At 39.6% G+C, this 22,226-nt stretch overlaps 2 protein-coding genes across 2 annotated transcripts in view; one reads left to right on the top strand and one right to left on the bottom strand.

Annotated features, from left to right (window-relative positions):
• The window catches only part of itga8 (integrin, alpha 8), a 42,380-nt gene extending 37,432 nt beyond the window's left edge, over nucleotides 1–4,948 (top strand). The window contains exons 25-30 of the mRNA XM_004078103.5: nucleotides 573–731; nucleotides 2,016–2,132; nucleotides 2,240–2,353; nucleotides 3,475–3,576; nucleotides 3,668–3,790; nucleotides 3,876–4,948. Coding sequence (XP_004078151.1) covers nucleotides 573–731; nucleotides 2,016–2,132; nucleotides 2,240–2,353; nucleotides 3,475–3,576; nucleotides 3,668–3,790; nucleotides 3,876–3,965 — 705 coding nt within the window. The 3' untranslated portion in view covers nucleotides 3,966–4,948. The remainder of the gene's footprint in view (nucleotides 1–572; nucleotides 732–2,015; nucleotides 2,133–2,239; nucleotides 2,354–3,474; nucleotides 3,577–3,667; nucleotides 3,791–3,875) is intronic.
• Nucleotides 4,949–6,768: 1,820 nt separating this feature from the next.
• LOC101164503 (ataxin-1) lies at nucleotides 6,769–20,779 on the bottom strand. Its single transcript, XM_004078102.5, has 3 exons — nucleotides 20,387–20,779; nucleotides 14,937–17,004; nucleotides 6,769–12,408 (listed from the first exon to the last, which is right to left on the bottom strand). Exons 2-3 carry the CDS (start codon nucleotides 16,740–16,742, stop codon nucleotides 11,731–11,733), a joined length of 2,484 nt encoding a protein of 827 aa, XP_004078150.1. The 5' UTR covers nucleotides 16,743–17,004; nucleotides 20,387–20,779; the 3' UTR covers nucleotides 6,769–11,730.
• Between the last annotated feature and the right edge of the window lie 1,447 nt (nucleotides 20,780–22,226).

The following is a 22,226-nucleotide window of genomic DNA, read 5'->3' as shown; positions in this document are numbered from 1 at the left end:
GTGTGTGTACTGTACATGTGATTTCATTTGGCTTTAAATAAGGGACAGCTTCCCTGAACCGGAGTGCAGTGTCTGGCCCGACCTGCAGCTGATAATGATTTTGGTCTGTGGTTCTCTTCCCCAGCGAGCAGCTGGTTCCAGTTAGAGAGGACAGAGTTTTGTGCTCTCTCGGAATTCCAGCCCTGCAGCAGCAGCAGGATCATGTCCTGTTTGGATGACTGTGTTAATGACGCAGCCTGCATGTGTGCGGAGGGTGTATCTGCGTGCGTGTGAAGGAGAGATGGGATTAAAGGAGGATTCCTCCAATTGATGGTTCATTTAGACTCATAATTCATTCATCCTAGTTCTGATGCTGTATGATTACTCTGGTAATGATGTAGCTTTTACTAGTTTTACATTTCAGCCTCTAGAGGCTGAAGGCTCCATTACTGTCATCTTCACAAAATCGCAGGTGGTCTGTGTCATCATCCCACAGTTGTGATAACCTCATTATGGCCTGGGTCATACGAGACCCACTGATCAGACCAAGGAGAGCAACGTCCTGACAGCTCTGCTCTTCTCTCGTTTTCCAGCTTCACAACTACGGTCCCAGCAGTATTGGTGAAGCAGAGCTTCAGGTCGGCTGGCCTTCCCGTTTCCGTGATGAGAACCTGCTGTATGCCATGGAGATTCAAACTGACGGCCCAATTAGCTGCAGGACAAACACCAGCCTGAACCCACTTGGGTTGCAGGTAACTTGACAGCACACATGTTTTTATACTTAGACACACATGGAGAAAAACATTAACATACTACTCACTCTAACCTAACATATTTCTCATACACCTGCCTGCTATCAAAACCTTCAATCTGCAGGAATTTCGGACATCTATTTTTGCGAGCTGTTAATTCTATCATCAGTTTCTCCGTCATTTAGATCCACTTATTTAAAACATAATTGCAGGAATTGTTCAAACATAATTATGCCATGGTTTTTGCCAGCTGGCTCCAGAGAAAGGAGGACTATTACAAGCAGAGCTGGAGGAGCTTTTCATTATCTATGACATCATCTGCATAGCAATTTCTAAAACGTGCAAACATTTCAGAAATATTTTTTTTTTTTATCATCCTAATGCCCCTTGACAAATTGTGTCACTATTGTTTGCTGGAGTTTTTTCAGATCCTCCTGCAGGTGTCTGATGTTGACTGGAAAAGAAATCAGTTATGCAATTCTGTTAATTCAACAGTTTTTGAAGCTCTTCATTTGAACATTTTAAGTGTAGTACTGCAAAATCAATCACTATATTGGAAACAGGTGTATAAGTTTCTGTTTGTCACTTCCTGTGAATCTGCAAGTAAAAGAATTGTTGCTGTGCCTCTAAAATAAGGTGAATTAGGAGGAAAAAGCAGCTATTGTCCCCATGTTCTTGGCTTTTTGAAAGATTTAAATGAAATTACAAATCATGTTTAATCTGGTCCACATCCACATTCCCCTAAGGAGAAACAAGAAAACTGCTCTCTGTGTGTCATCTGACTCGAGGACACTCAGGTAATTTCCTTCTGCTTGGGTTATCTGTTTTCCTTTGTCTGCCAGCACGAAGATATGGCAGAAAACAAACCTCCTTGAACCCACCAAAAAAAAAGAAAGAAATGAACTGATCAGATTAGAAAATTCCTTGTCATTTTTAAATCTGCAGATTATCTGTTCGTTATGAAAATCTGCAAATATCTTCAAAGCTTCTGGCAAAGTTGCACAATGTCCCACACAGATCTTGGCAAATACAGTCAATATGTGGTGATCACTGTGTTCCGATGTAAAACAATCATCCTCAGCACATGTTGTTCAGACAACAAAACTGTCATGCTGTTTGTTTTAGCCCCCCTTCGTTGCCAAACTTTTTGCTCTCCCAGCAAATCCATCTCCTAAAACTGGACTAAGAAATATTTATGCTGGGATCACTCATATAAAAATAGATGCAGAACTACACTGCAATATAAAGTGTTGATCATTTGCTATTCCTTTTATCATCTACCAGATTTCAGCTCTCCAGGACACACCTGAACTGTTGGGTTTCCTAAAAAACTCCAGTGCTCCCACTCACCGCCACAAACGATCTGTCAGCACAGCTGAGAGCTACAGCAGCAAGACTTTGGTGAGCCCCACACACATGTGCATTTCCCAAGAAAAAACCCGCTAGAGCACATGTTCATTAAGGAGTCACAGCTGCTTGATGTCTTTCTTCCTTCTTTTCCCATACAGAACTGCACCAACATCTCCTGTCTCAGGATCATGTGTGTGGTTGGCCGGTTGGACCGTGGCCAGAGTGCAGTGGTTAGGATCCGATCAAGACTGTGGGCACATACTTTTCTCCAGGTGAGTCTTTTTTTTCTTTCTTGTTGATTTTTATTTAAGCTGTCATTTGTTTTTGTTTTTTTCTAACCATTGTATGGTGTTTGGGTCTGTAAGACCTGTTTTCAGGTTTCATCAAAAGAAATATGAAACAAAAAATATGTTTCCATCTTGGCACACTTGAAATTCTGTAAAACACAGTTTTAATGACCATTTACTGTGCACTCTTCCGTGAATTTATATTACATTGAGGGTGTTACAAAAAGGGTGAAAAGTAAATGTCCTGTTTATCTTCACTCTGTGTTCCTTTTCTCTGGGGTTACTGATAGTATTTTCTGCCCCTCCTGCTCCCACACAAAGTTGCAACATCATTGAAAATGTACCTCCCAGCATCATCTGCTCTTACATTCCTGTACATTTGACCCTCTCTTATGTGGGAACCAATCTTTCTGGTCTCATACCCTATCCCACCTGCAAATTAGGGATCTAAGACTACAAATAAGGTGTTGCCATTGTGGTTCCTTATCACAACTGCTCAAGATGATAAAAAGATTATGTCCTGGGAGGGTCTTGGAATTGATTTTAGAGAGGCTTCTGATGATGATGAAGATGATGATGATGATGAAGGGGATCCAGAGAGTAGAGATCACATTTCGGAAAAAGACCGTGACTTTGAAGAAGAGGATGAGGTTGAACACCAGTTATTACCAAAAATAAAGATGAGCAGCCTGTCGGCACCCAACATCAGGACACGTCCATCCACAGCCAGCAATAGGACCAGAGAAAGCGCACCATATAGCAAATAAAGAAATATGAAATCAGGGTTCAAATGCACATTATTTCAAGATTAACAACAGTAAAGGACACATTTCAGCCATGTTAACTGTTCATATATATGACTTGTAATTGGGATTAAGTAAACATCTATTGAGGATTTTACATAAAATTGTTTAATTGTCTTTTGAAAACACAAAACTCTTGCAGGACCAGATCCATGAACACTGCCTTAATAACAAAAATACCAACACTAAACAAGGGTTAAATCAAAATGTTTTTTTTTTACTGAACATCTAATGGTTTTAATATCATGCGGGCAGTTATTAAAGCAAAATAAAGTAATGGAAATGTCATCCTTTCTCTGGAAGCGGCGGAACGATCCCTACATACTTAATTCTACTGTGTCCTTCATGGTCATATCAGTACCTTATCGCAGCCAACCTTCAACCTTGCCCCATCGCAGAACCTCTGTAAGTAACAGAGAAAACTTTCTACAGTTTGTTCTAAATCCTAAATAAAGAGGACAAAATTGATTTAAATAATGTTTATTTTTTTCTGTAGATGGGAACCCTGGTTCTGTGGGGGACTCCTGATGTGTCATTCGCTGTCCCACTTTGGGTTATCATTCTAGCCATACTGCTGGGGCTTCTGGTGTTGGCCATTCTGACGTTAGCAATGTGGAAGGTATACTTTTTCTGCTTGTTACAAACTGTTTTTCTTTATTCATTTAAATATTTAATACTTTAACTGGTTGATTCAAATCCTCCAGTGTGGTTTTTTCGACCGGGCGCGGCCACCAGCAGATGACGACATTTCTGACCAGGAGAAGCTGACATCCGATCAAGCAGGGGACGCCTAAGACAACCTCTGACCATACTTGGCTGGATGCTTTAGGTTTGGGAGGGATGTGCACCTTCTGAATGACTGAAATCAGATCTGGGATCTGCCTTATTGGAGTCTCCACAACCAGGAGCTTCCCTGCCTTGTCACGAACAAAATGAAGCAAAGACTGCAGCACCACATGGACTGGGACCACAACAATCATGTTAGCAGCAGAGGCAAAACGTCAGTTCAAATCACACGCTATTTATCCATTGCGATAAAGCTGAAGACAGGCTGGATTTTGTCACTTTTTTAAACGTTTCTCCTTCATTTGCAACACACATAGAGAATTGATTGCTTTCAGAGTGTGTATTGTGTATGTATATGCCTGAAAGTTAGAGTGCAAGTACTGTATGTGTTCATTAGGTGCCTTCTGCCTCAACCTCCATCAGATGAATTTGATCTCAGTTTCCGTATAACCAGGACATGAAGAACCACACAGAAATGCTGTAAGATAAAGCCTCATGTTTGATCAACAAAGGCACAAAGTCTAAAGGAAATATTTATGAATGTATGTGCAATATTTGGGTGTTGTTAATCTGAAGCTCGTTGTTACACTGGCACTATTTTATGAGAGCTTCAGTGTTTATGTATATTATGTAAGTGGACTGATTGTTATATTAGATGATTAATATTTCTGAAAAAAACAAGCAATTTTAGGACAAATTGAAGCCATATGAAAAAAAACATTGAAAAAATAGAATAAATCAATCAAGAATTAAATATCTTACATAATTGGTGTTTCATTTTTACAATAAATGATTATTTTTTTTACAGCTGAAGCTTTAAGCTGCTTCTCAAAGGTGTGCATGTTTTTGTTTGTTTATGAGTTGTTGTTTTGTTTTTTTCAGTTTTATTATTTCATGCACAGACAGATGAAGATGGTGGGTCACCCTGAAATTAAAACCAGTATTTCATGTGAAATTAAGGTCAGAATAAAGTGTTGCTTCATCAAAATAATAGACATATTTTTTTTATTTTAAAATATGGGCATCGCAGATGTCAAGGCTGGGTTTTCTTGTACAAAATATCTAAAGTAGCAAATAATTCGCCTACCTAAGTTTTAGAATCAACATTATATTACCTCAGAGAAAGGACCATTGCTCCCCCAAGTGGTTTAAAGTTCAAATAAAACAAAATTGCATCTGCAGAGTGAGTGTGCATTAGGGAGGGCAGCGCCGTTTTGTGGCCTCGCACCACACAACAGTCTGCACTGGTTTAACCCTTGTGCTATCCTAGTCACTTTAACCCTTGTGTTATCCTAGGCACTTTAACATTGGGAGTTGGGTCATCTAGACCCACTAGACAGTGCGCTGAACCTTTTTTCTTCAATGATTTGTGATCTTCACTGGTTTCCATGGATTACATGAAATCTTTCCACCTTTGTCCACCTTTGTCATGGTAGGGATAACACGTCAATGTAAGGGTGGGGTAATAGGATAGCACAAGGGTTAAAAGCATCTTCCTATACTTTTGGTGTTTACTATTGCGAGCTGTCAGATTTTTATTGAAGATAGTCTAATTACTTTGCTGAACAGACTCCAAAAGCACCCTGGGGAGTTTATTGCTTTGTAACTTGTAAAGGTGTTCAAAAGGTGTTCCTGTTTTTTGAGTTTAAATAATTTTTCCCTGTCAATCGTTTTCATTGGAAAATAATGCATTTTCCTTGTTCATTTTTTGTTTTGTTAAATTTAGCTCTCAGTGTCCCTCAAAAGTGTGGGCTCTTGAATCAATTATGAATTATTTGAAAGATAGAAAGAAAACTGGAAAATTGGAGGTGAAAGAAAGAGATGATATCAAATTACCTCAAAATCCAGAAATAATAACATCCATGTGTCCACTTGCAGGCAGAGTGTTGACAGGCCAGACACAGGAAAAAGAAAAAGCAGGGCAATGCTTGTCTCCATGTCAAAAGAAAGCTTGGTCGTGATGAAGCTGCAAAACCCTGTGCAGATTTCAAGTCGCTAAAAACCTTAAAATTACTTTAACCTTTACTTGCAAAACACACCTGTTACAATTACATTGTTAAGTATTTATGCTGCAAAACGAAGATCTGCAATTTTGAGCTGGAGCTTTGCTTGTAATGATGCTTTATTTTAGGCCATTTGAGGTTTTTTTTACTGACTTTTGGATTATTTCAAATGTAGTTTACTAGTATATTTAACTAAAGCCTATTAGCCTTAATGTAAAATACCAAACTTTGAAGATAAACTGTTGATTAAGAGTAATTGCAGAGAGAAAGGGGTTCAGATCCAGAGACAGTCATTTATATTTATAAAACACCTAAAAATTTTTACACAACTTAAACCCCTTGACACCTATTTATGCAAATAAGCATCAAACCACTTTGAGTCTAAAATTACCTTAATTTAACATCAACATAAAAGCAAAAGCTTTTTTTCTCTATAGCTAGAAATAAATTCAGTCATCAAGGGGTTAACACCAATTCTAAAAAAGAAGACATATTTATTAACTGTAATTGCAAGCAAAAAGTAATATCTGCTGATTAATATAATATCTGTTATCTGGTAATTGTTATTTATACCATACACTACTGTTATTCATGTACAATAACTATTGGCCACTTCATTTTGTGCTAAAAATATTAAAGGAGGACTACAAATGTGTTATAAAGGATAATAAATCACCTTCTATGCACGAGAAATTATCTAGCAGCTCTAGCATACAACTAACCTATATATTAGGAAAAATGTCAGAACATCCATCTTTCTTTTTCTCAAATACAAAAACAATCCTGCAAAAAAAAGAGACAGTCTGCATTTTTCTTAAGACTCTTTATTTTTCTTTTCATCAAATGTAAAACCAAATAGTTCAATTTCAAGTTTAACATTTTCTGAATAAGGAATCTCAATACCTTCAAAATAAAGTGACAATATTGAACTTACTATTTAGTGTACGCATAGGGCTTATTATAGAGGTTGGACCAAACACAATCCACTTAGTCTTTGACACCCTTCATTTCCTGGATTTTTGAGCTGATGGCTAAAAATGAAACAAGTATGTTGAAGAGAGGTCTTACATTTTTGACAAAGTTACAAGGATGTCTTTTCTGAAAAGGATTATTAGTTTATAAGTCTGTACACTGGATGGTAGTGGTGTTGTTTTCCTTCACTTTCAATGAGGTCAGACTAAATTATAATGGAAGACTTTGGCTATTTACAAATTGTAAGATGTACAAGTAGTGTGCACTTTTACTCATCCATGCTGTAAATGTCTTCTACGAACACTTAAATCCCCACACTGGAACACCAAATCAAAGTGCAGTAAAAAGGATTTCTCCATATGGCACTTTTACACCTTTGTTAACAAAAAAAAAACTGTGAGCAGTAAATACAGGGCCAAATGTGAAATTATTGGACAAAAGGATTCATTATCAAAACTGACATTTTGAGAATGGTGTCTAACCTGAAACTTCTTAACCCTTTTAGATATTTATTCTGCCTACAGGGGTGTTTTAACCAAATGAGACAGTTTTCCAAGTTTTTGTCCAACTCTAAAGCCCAAGTATCAGGCATAAGTCAATGTTATTTGTGTTTTTTTGCTCATCTACAGAAAAGCTAATAAGAAAGCATAACTGTTTGAGTCTCCAGGACACCCAATGCCTTATTCCGACAAATAAATACTTTACTTGCTCATGGCAAATCCCAGTAAAGAAGTAAAATTCATTAAAGAACCAAGTAGTAACATTGTCTATCCTGGTTTGTTTATCTTGACATCCTTGTCACATGTGCTGCTGTTGTCCAAAACACAATTGAAACACAATATGAGTAAGCACACAGCTATTTTAGACAGATTCTTGTGCTGCAAGATCTTGCTAGAGCACAAACGATGTCCATCTGCTTCTACAAAACCATCCCTAATGAGTATGGCTTGTGTAAAACAAATGGTAAACAGCCATGTTTTTTATGTAACAACACATTTGCCACCAGATCTCAAAGATATGTGTGTGAAGTGGAAATTATGAAGCATCAGGATGCCAGACAAGAAAGACAAGGAAACAATAATAAACCTTTTCATTAACCAAAGAAAGACTGTATAAAAGTTGGACATAGCCTTAAAGTGCAATAACAATAAAGAAATGGCAAGGTATTAGACTTTTATAAAAAAAATGTTTTTGTCTGCCTTAAGAAATTGTGATCAAAGTTCTTTACTGTACTGACGGTGAAATTGGCTAAGTTTAGTCCTTCAAATTACTGTGCTGGTGGTGCTTTAGAAAATTGCAAGTAGGAACTAGACATTGAACCTCAATGGTGATCATGTTTGAGGACATGACAACCATTTCTGATGTGCCACAGTCAATACAGCCCTTTTGATCATGAATACAAAAACCTAAATGCTCTTTTTGTCTCAAGTAGGAGAGATACGTAGTTATACGTCTGGAAAATGCATTAAATTACTTATTTAGTCAAATATTTTCACTGGTATATTTATTTATGATTTCTTTGTGTGTCATTTCTGGGATTTTCTGTCTTCTTAGCCATAAGAGAAAAATATACGTCACTTCAATATGATACACCTGAAAACATGGTTTTGTGGTTTGATTTCACAGGGGAAAAAAATTGATCCTACTGCTGCAAAAATATTGTTGTAGATGACAAACTTTTCCCCCAAAGAAGAATACCTCGGGCAGTCAACAATAGTTACCAGTAAATAGCCAGTTTCTTTTGTTGCACCTTGTGTAGTTTTAAAATGTTGTTTTGAAAAAGTGCAAAAAACTATATTAAATTTTAACACACAAAAATAAAGATGTTAACATGAAAAGAACAGTGATGTACAAACTGATTGCAAATGTTAACTCATTAACTGTTTTCACAAAATGCATTTTTGTGCCCATAAAAGAAAAATGATGGAATTTAAGTAGATTTTTGGATGCAGATTGGTAACCTAAAAAGTCAGCATGCGCTGTTGGACCAAGAACTTTTTCTCCTGATCTTGTTTATTCCAGAAGAAATGAAGGAAAATGAAATATTTTGAACAGTCATTCATAACATAACTAACCATCAACCTAAATTTGGTGATTTCAAGCGAAAAAATTGAAAAACTTATTGCCATTCATGACAAAAATCCTATAGGTTAATTAAATGATTAGTTTACAAACCACTTAGTGGTGGCTCCATCCACCTCCATACAGTTCATTAAAGGAACACCATACATTTCTGCTTTTTTCTTCTTTAAAAAGGAACTTGACATTTCACGGGTTGCTGTGCATGACGTTTCAAATCTGCATTAAAAAATAAATTGCTTTGGGAAAGTACAAACAGGGGCCGCTTTAAAACAAAGAAAATGGCAATTAAGACAAATAGCAATATAGTTTGTAACAGTGAAAGAAAAAAGACCACATAGCTTTGAAGGAGAACAGTCAAAGGGCAGTGTTCAGCCTGAGCAGTCAACACAAACGGAACAGTCTGGTTATCAGTTTTACAGTTAACACCTTTCAAAGAATTTCATGGCTATTAAGATAAAGTTTTAACAGATACTGCAAGTTGGATTCTGAGGAGGTCCTGTTATATAAGGATGTTCCCATGGAGCAACAGCACATTCATGAACAGTTGATCAATAGAGCTGACACGCAAAGCCCCAGAAGATCTTGCTGAATAAATGGAATGATTGAAAAAGGAGGTGTAGTGGTACATTACAGTACATAAGCCACATAAAGGTTAAAATACACTCTGTACACTTTCCTAAAATACAATTAACTGTACATGATTAATACTAGCTAGCTAGTTAACTTTGCAACACTCTGTGTCTGTCTGAACAATTATTTCTGTAAATCATCCAAAAATAAAATTTACCCAATGTCTTTTTACATTCCTTAGATTTCTCTCTGTGATAAAACCTGCATGACAAGTGATGCAACAAGAAACAGTCTGTTAGTTTTCTAACAGCTGAGGGAGAGGATTGCCACCACACTCCGACTGGATACCAAAGTGCTGCTTTTCAGGAAACACACACACACACATACACGTGACTGTGGACATGCATGTTCTCTCTTCTCAGGTAAGAGCACTCGCACTGACCACAACAAACAGTCACACAATCATCCTGAGTAGGAAGTTTAGGAGCTCTCATTTCTTTTTTTTAAATGAAATTGTACAGTTCTGTAGTTCAACTACAGAGATATCAGTTACCTATAGATAGGCGTACTCTCATTGAAGTTATAAAGTAGAAACCCCAAAAAGTGTTGGCTGCTGAGAAAGTCTCTGTATTTCTCACTCCAGGGATTACTTTTCAGACAAACTCTCAGTTCTTTCTCAATATATTACAATTTTTTACATTATTTTTGATGGATATAGGGACTCATGGTCATCTTCTTTATGATTAATGTCAAATTTAGGAAGCCCATCATTTCTTTATTTTCTCATCTTCATCAAACAACAAATTAGTGAGCATGGAAACAGAGGAGCAAAATTACCCTCAGAACTATCTGATGATAAAGTAGAAGAAAAGGGCTGATGAACTTGTTCCGTTTCTCTATATAAATAATAAAAAAAAGTTGTATTATTTTGCATTGCCGTTATTCCACAGGTATTTAAAACGAAGCTTTTAATTTAAAATGTAAGTTCTGACCACAGATTGTATTATTGGACAATGCACCCAGTTACTTATTGAAGGCTGAAAACAAGGTCAAATAAAGCTTCAACATTAGAGTCCATGGGTTTGACTGAACAGCTTTTATGCTCAGTAAAGGTTCTGGAGTAGAAGTATTATCCAAAGCAGCTGAGTATAACTTGTTATGAAATGCAAGTACTATCAAAAAAGTAAACACAGTTTTAACACTAGGAAATGATGTGCATTTGTAGTAAGAAATAAACTGAGAAAGTTTCTGTTAATGTTTTAGAGATTCTAACCAACTTCCATTCATTTTTATTGGTTTGACTTTTGACTACTTTGTTGGAAACAGACAGGATTCCAGTACTGTGACTTTCTCTGAGGGTGGATTTAAAATCCAGCTCATTAAACTGGACTCGACTAATACAAAAATGCCAATATTTCAACTTTATGCAACTAACCACTTGTTAAAAACATGTATTCATCGTCCCAATTGGCATATCCATAACTTAATTCATCCATGATTTGTGGCTTACATACATGCCTTTTTGAGTCTTGGTTTATTCAAAGCCACTAGGACCAAAGAATTCCACATCCTGTGCTCTTGTTTGACACATAAACTAACACATGCGCTCAGAACTTTGCTGTATGCAGCAGCTCACGTATTTGTAATGGCATGAAAAAGATGGGGGATTTAAAAAAATTCAAAGCAATGTCAGATGTTTGTGAAAGCAGAGCCTGGCCAAACGTCCCACTTTGGTTCCCACGACAAATGAACTGTGAAACAAACAGAATGCAAATATAGCTACCATTTCCTCCACACTGACATCGAGTTCTGTGCTTAACAGAGTGTAAATGGTTAACGTGTCTGAATTCAACAGGTTCCATCCCCATGACAACGGGGACCCCACGTTATCTCTGACGTCTCCCACGTCTGACTGCCATTCATACTTGACATTCATGCTGCATTTATTTTTGCTTTCAGCATTGATTGCACTGATCTTGTGAGCTATACCACTTATGAAGGTGCTGCACTGTACTTCATAATAGATATCAGACTTATGTGACACAAAACATGTAAATACTGCACAAACTCAGTTTATATTACAGTGGCTGGAATAGAAAAAAAAAGGAAGCAAGCACAAAGCAAATCACAGGTATTTAGAGTTTCTCTAACAGTTCACTCTTCTGTTTGCACACATTTCACTCCCAGAACTGGAGTGACCCTCTATACTGATTTTGACCTCCTGAGGGATGAAGGAGGGTTTGGGAAGAGTCACAGGAGGCTCCTCCTCCTCAGATCTCTCAGTCTGGTCCCGCTCTGGAGCTGACCAGCGTCTCTTCCGGACTGAGGGTCTCTCTTGGTCAACATTTTGTTTAGAGGGGGCAGACGTGTCTGTTTTTGAGGTTTCCTGCCTTGCTTCTACAGTTACTTGAACAGCCAGCGCTGATCCTGCAGCGTAGATTCCTTCTCCCTGTCTTGGAAAAGTTCCCATTCCTCCTACGGATCCAGTAGCATGTTGTCGCTCCATCCTTTCTGCACCAGACGCTTTAATGAGAAGACCACAGTTTCCATCTGCAGCTTCAGAGCTCACGTGGTTCCTTACGTTAGGATCCATGTTGGGGGAGGAGTCAGGGAGATGACCAACCTTCAGCTTGGCCCCCAATGCATGGCTGTCTGTTAGTGAACCGTTCTTCAAGCTGCGCAGGGTCAGTGACACGCACACATCACCCACACAAAGCTTAGCGCAGGACAGCTCGAACAGCTGTGTGGTCCTGTCAGGGCAGCAGGATGACCAGCCCTGACCAAAAACAAAGAAAGGATATTCCACCAACACCTCCACACACACCTGGATCAAAGCAGAAGAGACAAGCACTTTAACACACATCCGACAAGTCATCATCATATTTAAGAAATTAAAGAAATTCAAATATCATGTGTTAGTCAGCTTGTAGTAAGTCATATTTACTTTCCCTTTAATTAGCGCTACGGGCTGCCACAACTTCCCATCATTCGTGTGTTTACACTCTCTAATGCTACTTCTACTGTAGTGCAACAAAAATGGTGAGCAGTATTGGAGTCATCCAGCTGTACAGTTTTGAGCCAAGGGGCATCTCAGACGAGGAAAATGAAGACATACATGGATTTATTTGTCTGCGAGTGGTTGCATCAGAATGGAGTGAAGCAGGGGGCTTATGGCTTGTTGTAGTAAGTTCTACATCAAACCTAAAAGTTTTTTCCAACTGCATTTTTGTCTGCTCCTGATTCACAACGATTTGAATAAACACATACTCAGGAATGCAGTTTCAAAATTAATTTTCTCTGTACATCTTCAGGAAAATGCCATAAAACTATGTTAAAAACAACTAAAACATGATTTTCATCTGTGCAGGTTATTAATAAACTCAACTTCTGATAATAGAAATAAATTGTTACTTGTGATCTGTGAAAGTAGGCAGTTAGATAAATAAAACCATTTTAAGCACGTGTTCCTGTTTGGGCAGCAATGACAACGTGTCACTTTGGATTAAAATAATTCTCCTTCACAAAGGTGAATTTCACCATTGGGCCCCAAGCTGCAAACAGGAGGCTCTTCACCAACTGTGTCACTGACTGTCTTTGCCTTGAGAATTATTTTTGGTATTACAGTTGAAAGAAAGAAAAAAAACACACCAGTGGGCTTGTTATATGCATCAAATCTTGTTCGAGCTCAACCCAGATATGGATATAAGGGCAGCAAGATGTCAGTAAGGACCAGGTGAAGGTAGAGGAGGAGTGGGATGAGGAGGAGCTGTCTCCTATTGATGCAACAGCAGCATCAGGACTGAGACACCTGCAACTTCATCCACAAACTCGGTCTAGCTAATGGCAGGGCTCCCATCTGCTAGATTTCATTCTTTTCTGAGATTCGTCAAGTTTTTTATTGATAGGAAAATAAAATCAATGATAATTGTATTCAAGACCAAAAATTTAGATCAAAACAATATTTTGAATCATATTCCCACTAACATCTCTTTGAATAGAACTATTAACTGTTATTGGATTATTATTCTAAATGTTTTTTTAAAGATAAAATTACCCTAAAAGGGCTGATTTCTGGACATGTGTGTTTATAATGAACATATCTACAAAACAGACAAATTTTCATTTTCATTTGATAACCACATCATAAAATAAGACCTTTAATAGCAGTCTGGTTCTAATATAATTGTGTTTTTTTCAATTGGTTCAGCAGTTATTTTAAAAGCATTTAAGCCCATAAACGCCATCCATTCATTCTAAAAAGGACAGTCTGAAATGTTTGTATTTGGTGACTCAACCAAACTCTTAATTTTGCAAGAAAAATGTATCAGATAAACCAAGAACTGCGACAAAAATACAGTTTACTACGGTGGCCCTGAAGTGCAAATCACACCAACAACTCACTCTAAGAAAAAACATAACGACAATTAAAAAAGCAAAAATATAACAACAATAAAAACAAAATTACATGTTAGACATCAAAACAAAATGCCAGAAACCTAACACAATTAAATTACAAGAAAAGTGAAACAGAAAAAGATGAAACATTTCAGAAAACAAAAGTAAAATGAAATGTCAAAAAGCGAAACACAATAAGAAACTGCAAAGGTACTATGGGACATTGCTGATTAAATAATGATGATTGTCCATCATTTCAACCAAATGTTATTTGCCTTGAAGCAATACTACATATAGATACTACATATATAAAAACTCAAACATAAACAATCTAATGTCACCATCTAATCAGGGATGTCCCATAATACCGCCCTTTCCTATTTCTTATTGTGTTTAATATTATAACATTTCATTTTGATTTGTGGAAATTACCTGTGTTTTCCCAAACATGTCATTTTTATTTCATTTCATTTTTTTGGAATTGCGTTTTGGTTTCTGGAATTTTGTTATGATTTCTAAAAATGTATTATTTTTTTGTGTTTGTTTTGCTTTTTTATAAATTTTAGTTGCTATCTTTAATATGATTATTCTTTTATTGATTTGTTGGTATGATTTCCACTTCAGAGACACCGTAGTTTACAAGGACATGATTAAAATGCTCAGAGAAGTTAAAAATATTGAACAAAAGAGCAAGAAGAACAAAAACAAGAACAAAAAGCAAGAAGCAAGTGGACGTAAAACACAATCGAAAATAGTTAGACTTTTTTAAAGGCATGACACAGGTGGAAAAGGACAAGAAAAGGTGGAAAAGAAAAGAAAGATAAATGCACTGATGCAACTCAGACAGCTACTTCAGACAAAGAGACAAAAGTAGAACAAATTACATCTGTATTTATAGTACAGAAAAATGCTTGACACAAAACAACAAATGCAATTTAAAAATCATAAAGTGCTTACCTGGGCTTTTAGCTCTCCCACAGAAAACTGTATGACCACAGCATTAGGACTTTGCCCAGTGTCAATGCGCTCCACAGTGCTCGAGTCAATCTTCAGCTCGTTGCTGATTTCAGCACTCTGGATGAAATCTTCTGTCTTGAGGTCCTCCACCCGCTTCAGCTCTCCATCAGCCAACTGAATAATGGAGCCCCGCATGAAAAATGGAGGAAGCGCCACAGGTGATGGGGGAGAGGAGACAGAGGGAGGCGCTTGGATGGAAACGGGGGCAGGTGTGGGAACAAGAGCGGGAGCTGGAGATGGAGCTGCCACTTCAGTGGGAACCAGATTTGAGGGGAGTACTGGCAACACTGGAGGCTGAGCCACGGCGTGGGGTGTTTGATGTCCATCTGGCCCAAGTGCCTCACACTTGGAAAGGGCTGTAGCCAGATAAGCATGGGGCATGGCAGTGGATATTTGAGGGGTTGTGGTAGAAGTCAGTGCACTCACACTACGGCTAGCCTCTAGTTCTGTGCCATTATTTGCACTACTGACTGGAATTAGGAGGGACTGCCCACTTGGTATGACCAGGTGCTGGGGCAGAGCTGCATGGTAGCTGACAGTGTGCTGGTTTCCACTGGTGATATAGCCAATAATGGGTGGTTGTGTGGAGGAGTACAGATTAGCTGGAAGCTCCTCAGAAGGTAGAGTGGTCTGGATGACAGCATGAGGAGCAACAGACTTCACCATCTCTGAAGATAAATGGGAAGAGAAAGAGGAGGTTCTGGACATTTGTTTTCCCAAACAGATGTTTCCTTTTTCAGTTTGGACTAAGGAGATTTTATTTGAGTTAGGATCATGTTCACCTCCGGGGTTGGGCTGAGCCACTAGCACTAAGGAGGTCTGGAGCCCTGCAGGGTTTTGGCCATAGTCTGTGGGTAGAAGGATATGTCTTGCCTCATAGCTTTGGACTTGCTGATGATTTGCTTGTTGACTGGTGCCTTTAGCTTGTTTGCCCATCTCTAAATCCCCATTCAACACACCCTTAGCATGCCCTTCTGGTTTCTTTCCAGCCAAACCATCTGCGTATTGAACTACAAGCTGTGATGGAGCCAGTGTCAGTGTCTGAGGGAGGACGGTTGCGTGCGGGTGGAGCTGGAGATGGCCCGTAGGAGACGTGACTGCGTTTCCACTGACAGTCAAAGGTGTTCTGCTGTCCAGATGAATGTATTGGCTCGTAACTTGGGGAGAATTTGAAACTGACACAGAGGTTAACTCAGTTGGGGAGATGCCTATCTGAAACTGCTGTTCTCCTTTGGTGTTTGGGGAGACAAGAGCAGCAGCGTAACCATCTAAATGGGGTCGCTGTCCAACAATTGCAGAACTGTTAGGCACAGAACTAGCGTTAGTTGAGATGATGTGAGATGATATGTACCCAGCGTAAGGCCCAGAGCTGATGAACTGAACGTTGGGCCCCAACTGAGCAAAGTGGATAGTCCCAGGTTGCTGGGGAATAGCGGTTGGATAAACCGCAGGCAGGGAGGCCAAAGGAACTGCAGAAAGTGGAGTAGCTTGAGAGGGAATAGATGTAGAAGGGGAGGAGGATGAAGCAGATGGGACAGTGCATCTTGGGCTCTCTGCATCCCTGGATCTGCAGCGTTCGCTGGCCACACTGGCTAGCCATGCCAGGTTTTCTGTGTGGGGACTGTCAGTAGACACAACAGCAGGAGGTGTTGCTGCAGCGACTACCACAGGCCTCTGCTCTAGAGCAAGTATCTCTCGCTTTTTAGGAGGCAAGCATCCGTTGCTCCGTTCTTGGTTGGCTTTCATTGTGTCTCAGTAGTCTTATTGTTCCCTCTTATGTCTTTTAGGTTCCTCTGAGGTCACGTACTCAACTACATTCAGTAGTTACCTGCAGGGACCAGCCTTACTGTGCTCTCTGAGGCTATGACTCCTTTTGTGGTTACTGCTGGCCAGCTCCAGGCTTCACACAAGAGAAGATGGAATTACTCCAACTTCTAAAATGAGCTCCATGAACTTCATGAGGAATCATCTCGGACAGATCCCCCTCTTCCACAAAGTCAACACAAATCTAGAAGAAAAAAGAACCGTGGGTTAGACATTTATGTCAAAAAAAGATTTTTACAACAAATCTCAATGAAGCTTCCTATCGTCTACCTGAAATGCTTTGAATTCAGTCAAAAATGTATTGCATAAACCACTAAGTGTTATGAATCATCCTTTATAATGCCCCTGCAGGTTTCCAGATGTAGAACAGCAAACACCAAACACCAGTGTGGTATTGGCATTGTTCCTTAATCCCACTAGATGGCACCAGGCAATCAGGTTTACACCTGTATGTGTATCTTTCTCAAACTGTAACCTCCAGAAGTTTCTCCCAGATTTATATGAAGTAACTGCGACAATAAAATCTTTCATTATATGGAAAATCACAATTACACAAATAAGAAAAAAATGACACATCACCGTGGGCCATCACTTGCAGGTGTCAGATTAAGGTGTCAGTTTCTAGACGTGTTTTGAACTTCAGTGGTTGTGTTTGTGTGATTGTGTATTCCTGTTATCTTGCTCCAGGGTCAGTTGCCAAGAAGCAGATCAAAGTCAAGCAGCTAAATAGTGGAGGTTGTCTGGGTTACTTTAGTGCCCGAGGCTTTGGGTGGAGTCAGGGAGGATGCACTGTCCTGTAAATGTAACATCCACCCAATGATATGAGCTCTAGATAGGTACACTTTTAGTAGAAACAATACAGGTTTATGTTTGATGAAAAACAATTTTTCACATATCCCACAAAGACCTTCTTTTTTGTTATCAAAGTTCAGAATTTTAACAATAGCAAGCTGCTGCAAGCTGTTTCTAAAACTGGTTCAAAGTTCAAGGTATCTGAGAACAAACAGTGAAGAGAGAACTCTCATAGTTTGGCAAGGTTAGTAAAATAAGGACTGAGCAAAGTGAGAAATGAAACATACTCCTGGCACACAAGGAGACTACAGAACATTTCATTTTGGCCAAGTTAGGTTGATAAATGCCGTGTTACTGGTTCACTGCCACCAACCTTAATTATTTTAATCAGAGCATGCACATAGTAATAGGAATAATATACATGTGGGTTTTAGTTCTAGCAAAAATAAACATGCATTTTAGCTTCCTGATATCCTCTGGCCCCAAAGTGTCAGTGTTTCTTTACTGTTCTCCCTTGCATGCTTATCTGTGGGTCAATGCAGAGCCCCCTTTAGTTGTTATTAGCTGGAGAAAACACTATAATTCACTACTTGACACAAACTGAAATCTCTAGATCGTCTTTCTTTCTTTCCATTTTCGTGCAAACGGACTGTTGTGTATCATATGACAACACCGAAGGGTATATTTACAGCAAAAGCTCCACGACATCAGGCAATCACAGGCATGTTACATAAAGAGAAGCAGGGGTTACAAGTCGACCTTGGTCATTTTTTTATTTGTGCATGTCTCCTCCTAACACGGACAAGGTCACTGCATCTGAAAGCAGCAAGAACCTGTGCGCAGTTCAAGGCATAGTAGATCTACCAAACATAACAAAGAAGGAGAGGAGGAGAGCAGAGGAGATGGGTAAAAAAAAAAAAAGCGGCGGGAAGAGGGATTGTGGGGGAGGAGAGGGCAGAAAGCAGCACAAGACGCAGAACCCTATGAGCAAAAAAAGAGGAATATATATATATATATATAATATATATATATGGAGAGGAAAAGAAAGAAAGATGGTAGGCAAAGGGGAGCATTCATAGACCCGCTTCTCCTGACCCATATTGAGCAGTGCCTGCAGCATCAGAGCGCCATTGCCCCCACCTCACGGAGAGATCCCCGATCCGCTACAGTCTGAGCTACACTGTGCAGCATCATTCAGTGGCAACAACCACACCTCAGCAACACTGTGTCAACACTGTAATGACATCACATCTTAAGCATAAGGACCTCCTATCATTAAGGCAGCATTAGAAGACAAAGGCAAAATGCGTCAATTTTGAAAAGCTGGCAAAGACACATCAGTGGTTGGATGAGGCTACACTCCCCTCTGTGGAGGATAATGCCCAAGCAAGCAGCCCAGAGCCTCTGTTTTCCTGTGTCTGTCTATAATTAGAGCATTGACACTAACAAACATAAGGCTTATGTGATACTATGGAGAACATGACTGAGCCACACAGCATGGGATTTCTGAGTCAGTCCCTGAGTTCTGGACTGACTCCTCTCAGACTGCTATGAAAGGATGACAATAAAGAGACAAGCAACACGGTGCAGTGTTGGCTCAGTTCATCTCACTGCTGTCTCTTAGTTCAGACAAAGTGACGGAGCCAGCTGAGCATGGGATCCTTGCTCCATGCACCCTCACAAATGCTACACAGACCAGAGAGCAAAAGCTTTGTGCTGTGGTGTGTGCCTGCCGTTGATGCGCAGATGAGACGATTTCCCTCCGCCTCATCTCCAGTCTCCAGGTGACAGGACCCCCAACAGGGTTACATCCTCTCCCCTAATGCTGCAGTTGCCAGCTCCACCGGTCCCCCACCTCTTCTTCCTCCGCCCAGTTCCGTCAGTCTTCTCCCGTTTCCCAGATCAACTATTTTTCTCCTTATATTGATCCATGACTTCATAGTAACATTTCTCTGCAGCAGGATTATGCAAAGTGGCACCAAGAAGGCTCACAAATTGTTTACTGATATTGCTCTTTGCAAAAGATTCATGCCTAATCCAAAAAATTGCAATAACCTTAGGGGCATAAATCTCTTTCCAGGCTGCCTTTACCTCATCGTTCACAGAGTGAGCCTGTCAAAGTTAATCAGTGAGTACCCTGTATAGCAAACAGCTAAATATAGAAAACAAAAACATCTTTATCAATCCGAGCTCTGGTATGAAACAGAGGGGGAGGTACTGTTGAGGACAATTTGTACATGCACTTATACATGATGCCATGCTTATAAAAATAGCCAAATCTCATCCACTGTGTGTAATTCTTGGCTTTTGCAGCAAGGCAGATCAATAAAGAGAACAGCTTTTTCTAATTTTCAAATGAGCCTGTTTTCTGGGCCCCTGCCCTGTGCAACAGTGGTACCTTTGCCTTTAAGAGGCGGACCGACTGTGTGGCAGCAGACAGTAAGAACAAGCAGTGGGGTTCAGGCTGTTTGTCTTCACAATGACTCCAGAGTTCTGCATCACTGCTTGACACACTCAGATCACAGCACATTTCAGGCACAAACATGCAGGCGCACATCTCTCTGAGGGAGCACAAACAAACAGGGTCAGAGCTGCTAAATCCTAGTGGATAGATCAGGGACAGATGCTGTGACTCCAGCCTCTGGGGGCTTTAACGTGAAAGCTCACGAGTGTAGTAGAAAGAAATACTACTTTGCCACAAATCAAGCAGAAAAGAGACACCCCCTCCCCCCTTCCCCTCCCCTCCTATGGTTAAAGTACTAAGAATAGCTCACCAGTCTCTCCACCGCCACTGCTTGCAGAGCAAGTCCAAGGTTTCTTCCTGTCACTCAGTGTTTGTGTGTGTTGGAGACGTGTTTCCTAGGACTCCTCTTCCTGGATCTCCTGTTTGTGCCGCTCTCCTCTCCTGGAGCTTGTGCTGTGGTTGCTCCAGCTCCTCCTCTCCTCTCAGTGGGTTTTGGTTTTGAGGTTGTGCTGCCCCTGCAGTGGGAAGAAGAGGAAGTTCCCCACTGCTGGAGATCACACCAAGACCTGTGTGCAAGTCTGCTCCTATGTGAGTTATGCAAGGCCACCACTCCGCCAGATCTCTCCCTCTGCCTGGTTGCTTCCCTGTCTCCTGCGTTCTGTGTTTCTGCCTCCTTTCCTTTCCTCCCTCCCTCCCTCCTCCCTTCTTTCTCTCTCTCAGTACTCCACTGACTGGCTCCTCCCCCAGCCAGCCTCATCAGCCGAATCAGGTATTCATTCAAAAAACACACTCTACTTGGCTCAGTGCCCAGACTACGCTCACACAGAAAGAGAAGTGGAGGCGGGGTAGAGCAACAGACAGAGGGCGAGGAGGAAGAAGAGAGCTGGAGATTCAGAAAAGGTTTGCTGAGACAGACTTGCAGCACGGATATGAACTGCAGTGGGGGATTCACTTTAGCATGCGCACACACAGACGCATGCATGCGTGTACGCATGCATCCATATAAAGCCACAGAGGATTAAACTGCTCAGAGTGTAAATGCCCTTTTTCACTCTCGTCCATTTTCATATGTATCTTTCCCCCAGAAACAAATCTCCCCTTAATCTGCACAGTGAGTTGCTTTACAATTACATTCTCAGCTGTGGACTGACTCAAGCCAACCGGCTACAGATCTGCCCCCAGCCTTCACAATCTCTTCCTTTAGTGCAGACAGGCAGTGCTGATAAACACCACACACATACACCCAACCACTTGGCACTGAAGGCCTCCTCACCCAAAGGCCTCCTCCTTGTTTATCCCGTGCAGCTCACAGCAGATCTGCTGCAGACGCATATTTCAGCACCAGGCTGGAAATTACATGGATTTTTCTCCGGAAAACAGGCACACAACAAACATAATGGTTCCTGTTACAGTCACCAAGGCTCGTGCTACTCTGTTCACTTCTGTATATCCCAGATGAGGAGATTTAACTCTTTTAATAACATGTGAAACTCTTGTATCAATGTTAAATTTAAGAAGGGAAAGTGTATCTTACAACACTTTTTTTTACTTCTATATGCAAACAAAATGTTTTCCTTCTGAGCATTAGATAAACCTTGTACTTCATACCATTTAATCCCTAATTATATTACCATCTACGATCTATGAGTTACTAAAACGAAAATAAGTCATTTAGTAATATATTTGCTTCAATCCTCTTGTATTTTATTTCTATGATGTATTGTGATTTTAATGCATTTTTCTGTTTTGTGAAGCACCTTGAATTACTTTGTGTATGAATTGTGCTATACAAATAAACTTGCCTTGCCTTGCCTTGCCTATTTTTTTCATATGGTACATAAATATCTTCATAAAACAAAAATAGATCTGTTTTTATAGTTTTTTTTAAAGCTGCTGGGAATTTAAAATCTAGATTTAGGTTATAAGTGATATTTAATTTATTGATTTCACCAAAATAAAGTGCATAAAAACATTTTCGGCATGTTGTAAAGACATTTTGCATAGTGTAGTTGTTCATTTTTGTAGTTTTACAGCAATACAATAACTGGATGATAACCAAATGTGTACATTTTAGAGCGTTATTTTTGATTATTGACTAGATTTTAAAATTTTAAAATGATGTTTCATATTTCTATTCCAAGTTTTCTTCA

This window comes from Oryzias latipes, chromosome 16 (genome assembly GCF_053564925.1).
Source record: "Oryzias latipes strain Hd-rR chromosome 16, Olatipes_Hd-rR_3.1".
Lineage (NCBI taxonomy): Eukaryota > Metazoa > Chordata > Actinopteri > Beloniformes > Adrianichthyidae > Oryzias > Oryzias latipes.
Note: the sequence above shows the minus strand (reverse complement) of the source record. Positions and strands in the feature narration are given on the sequence as shown.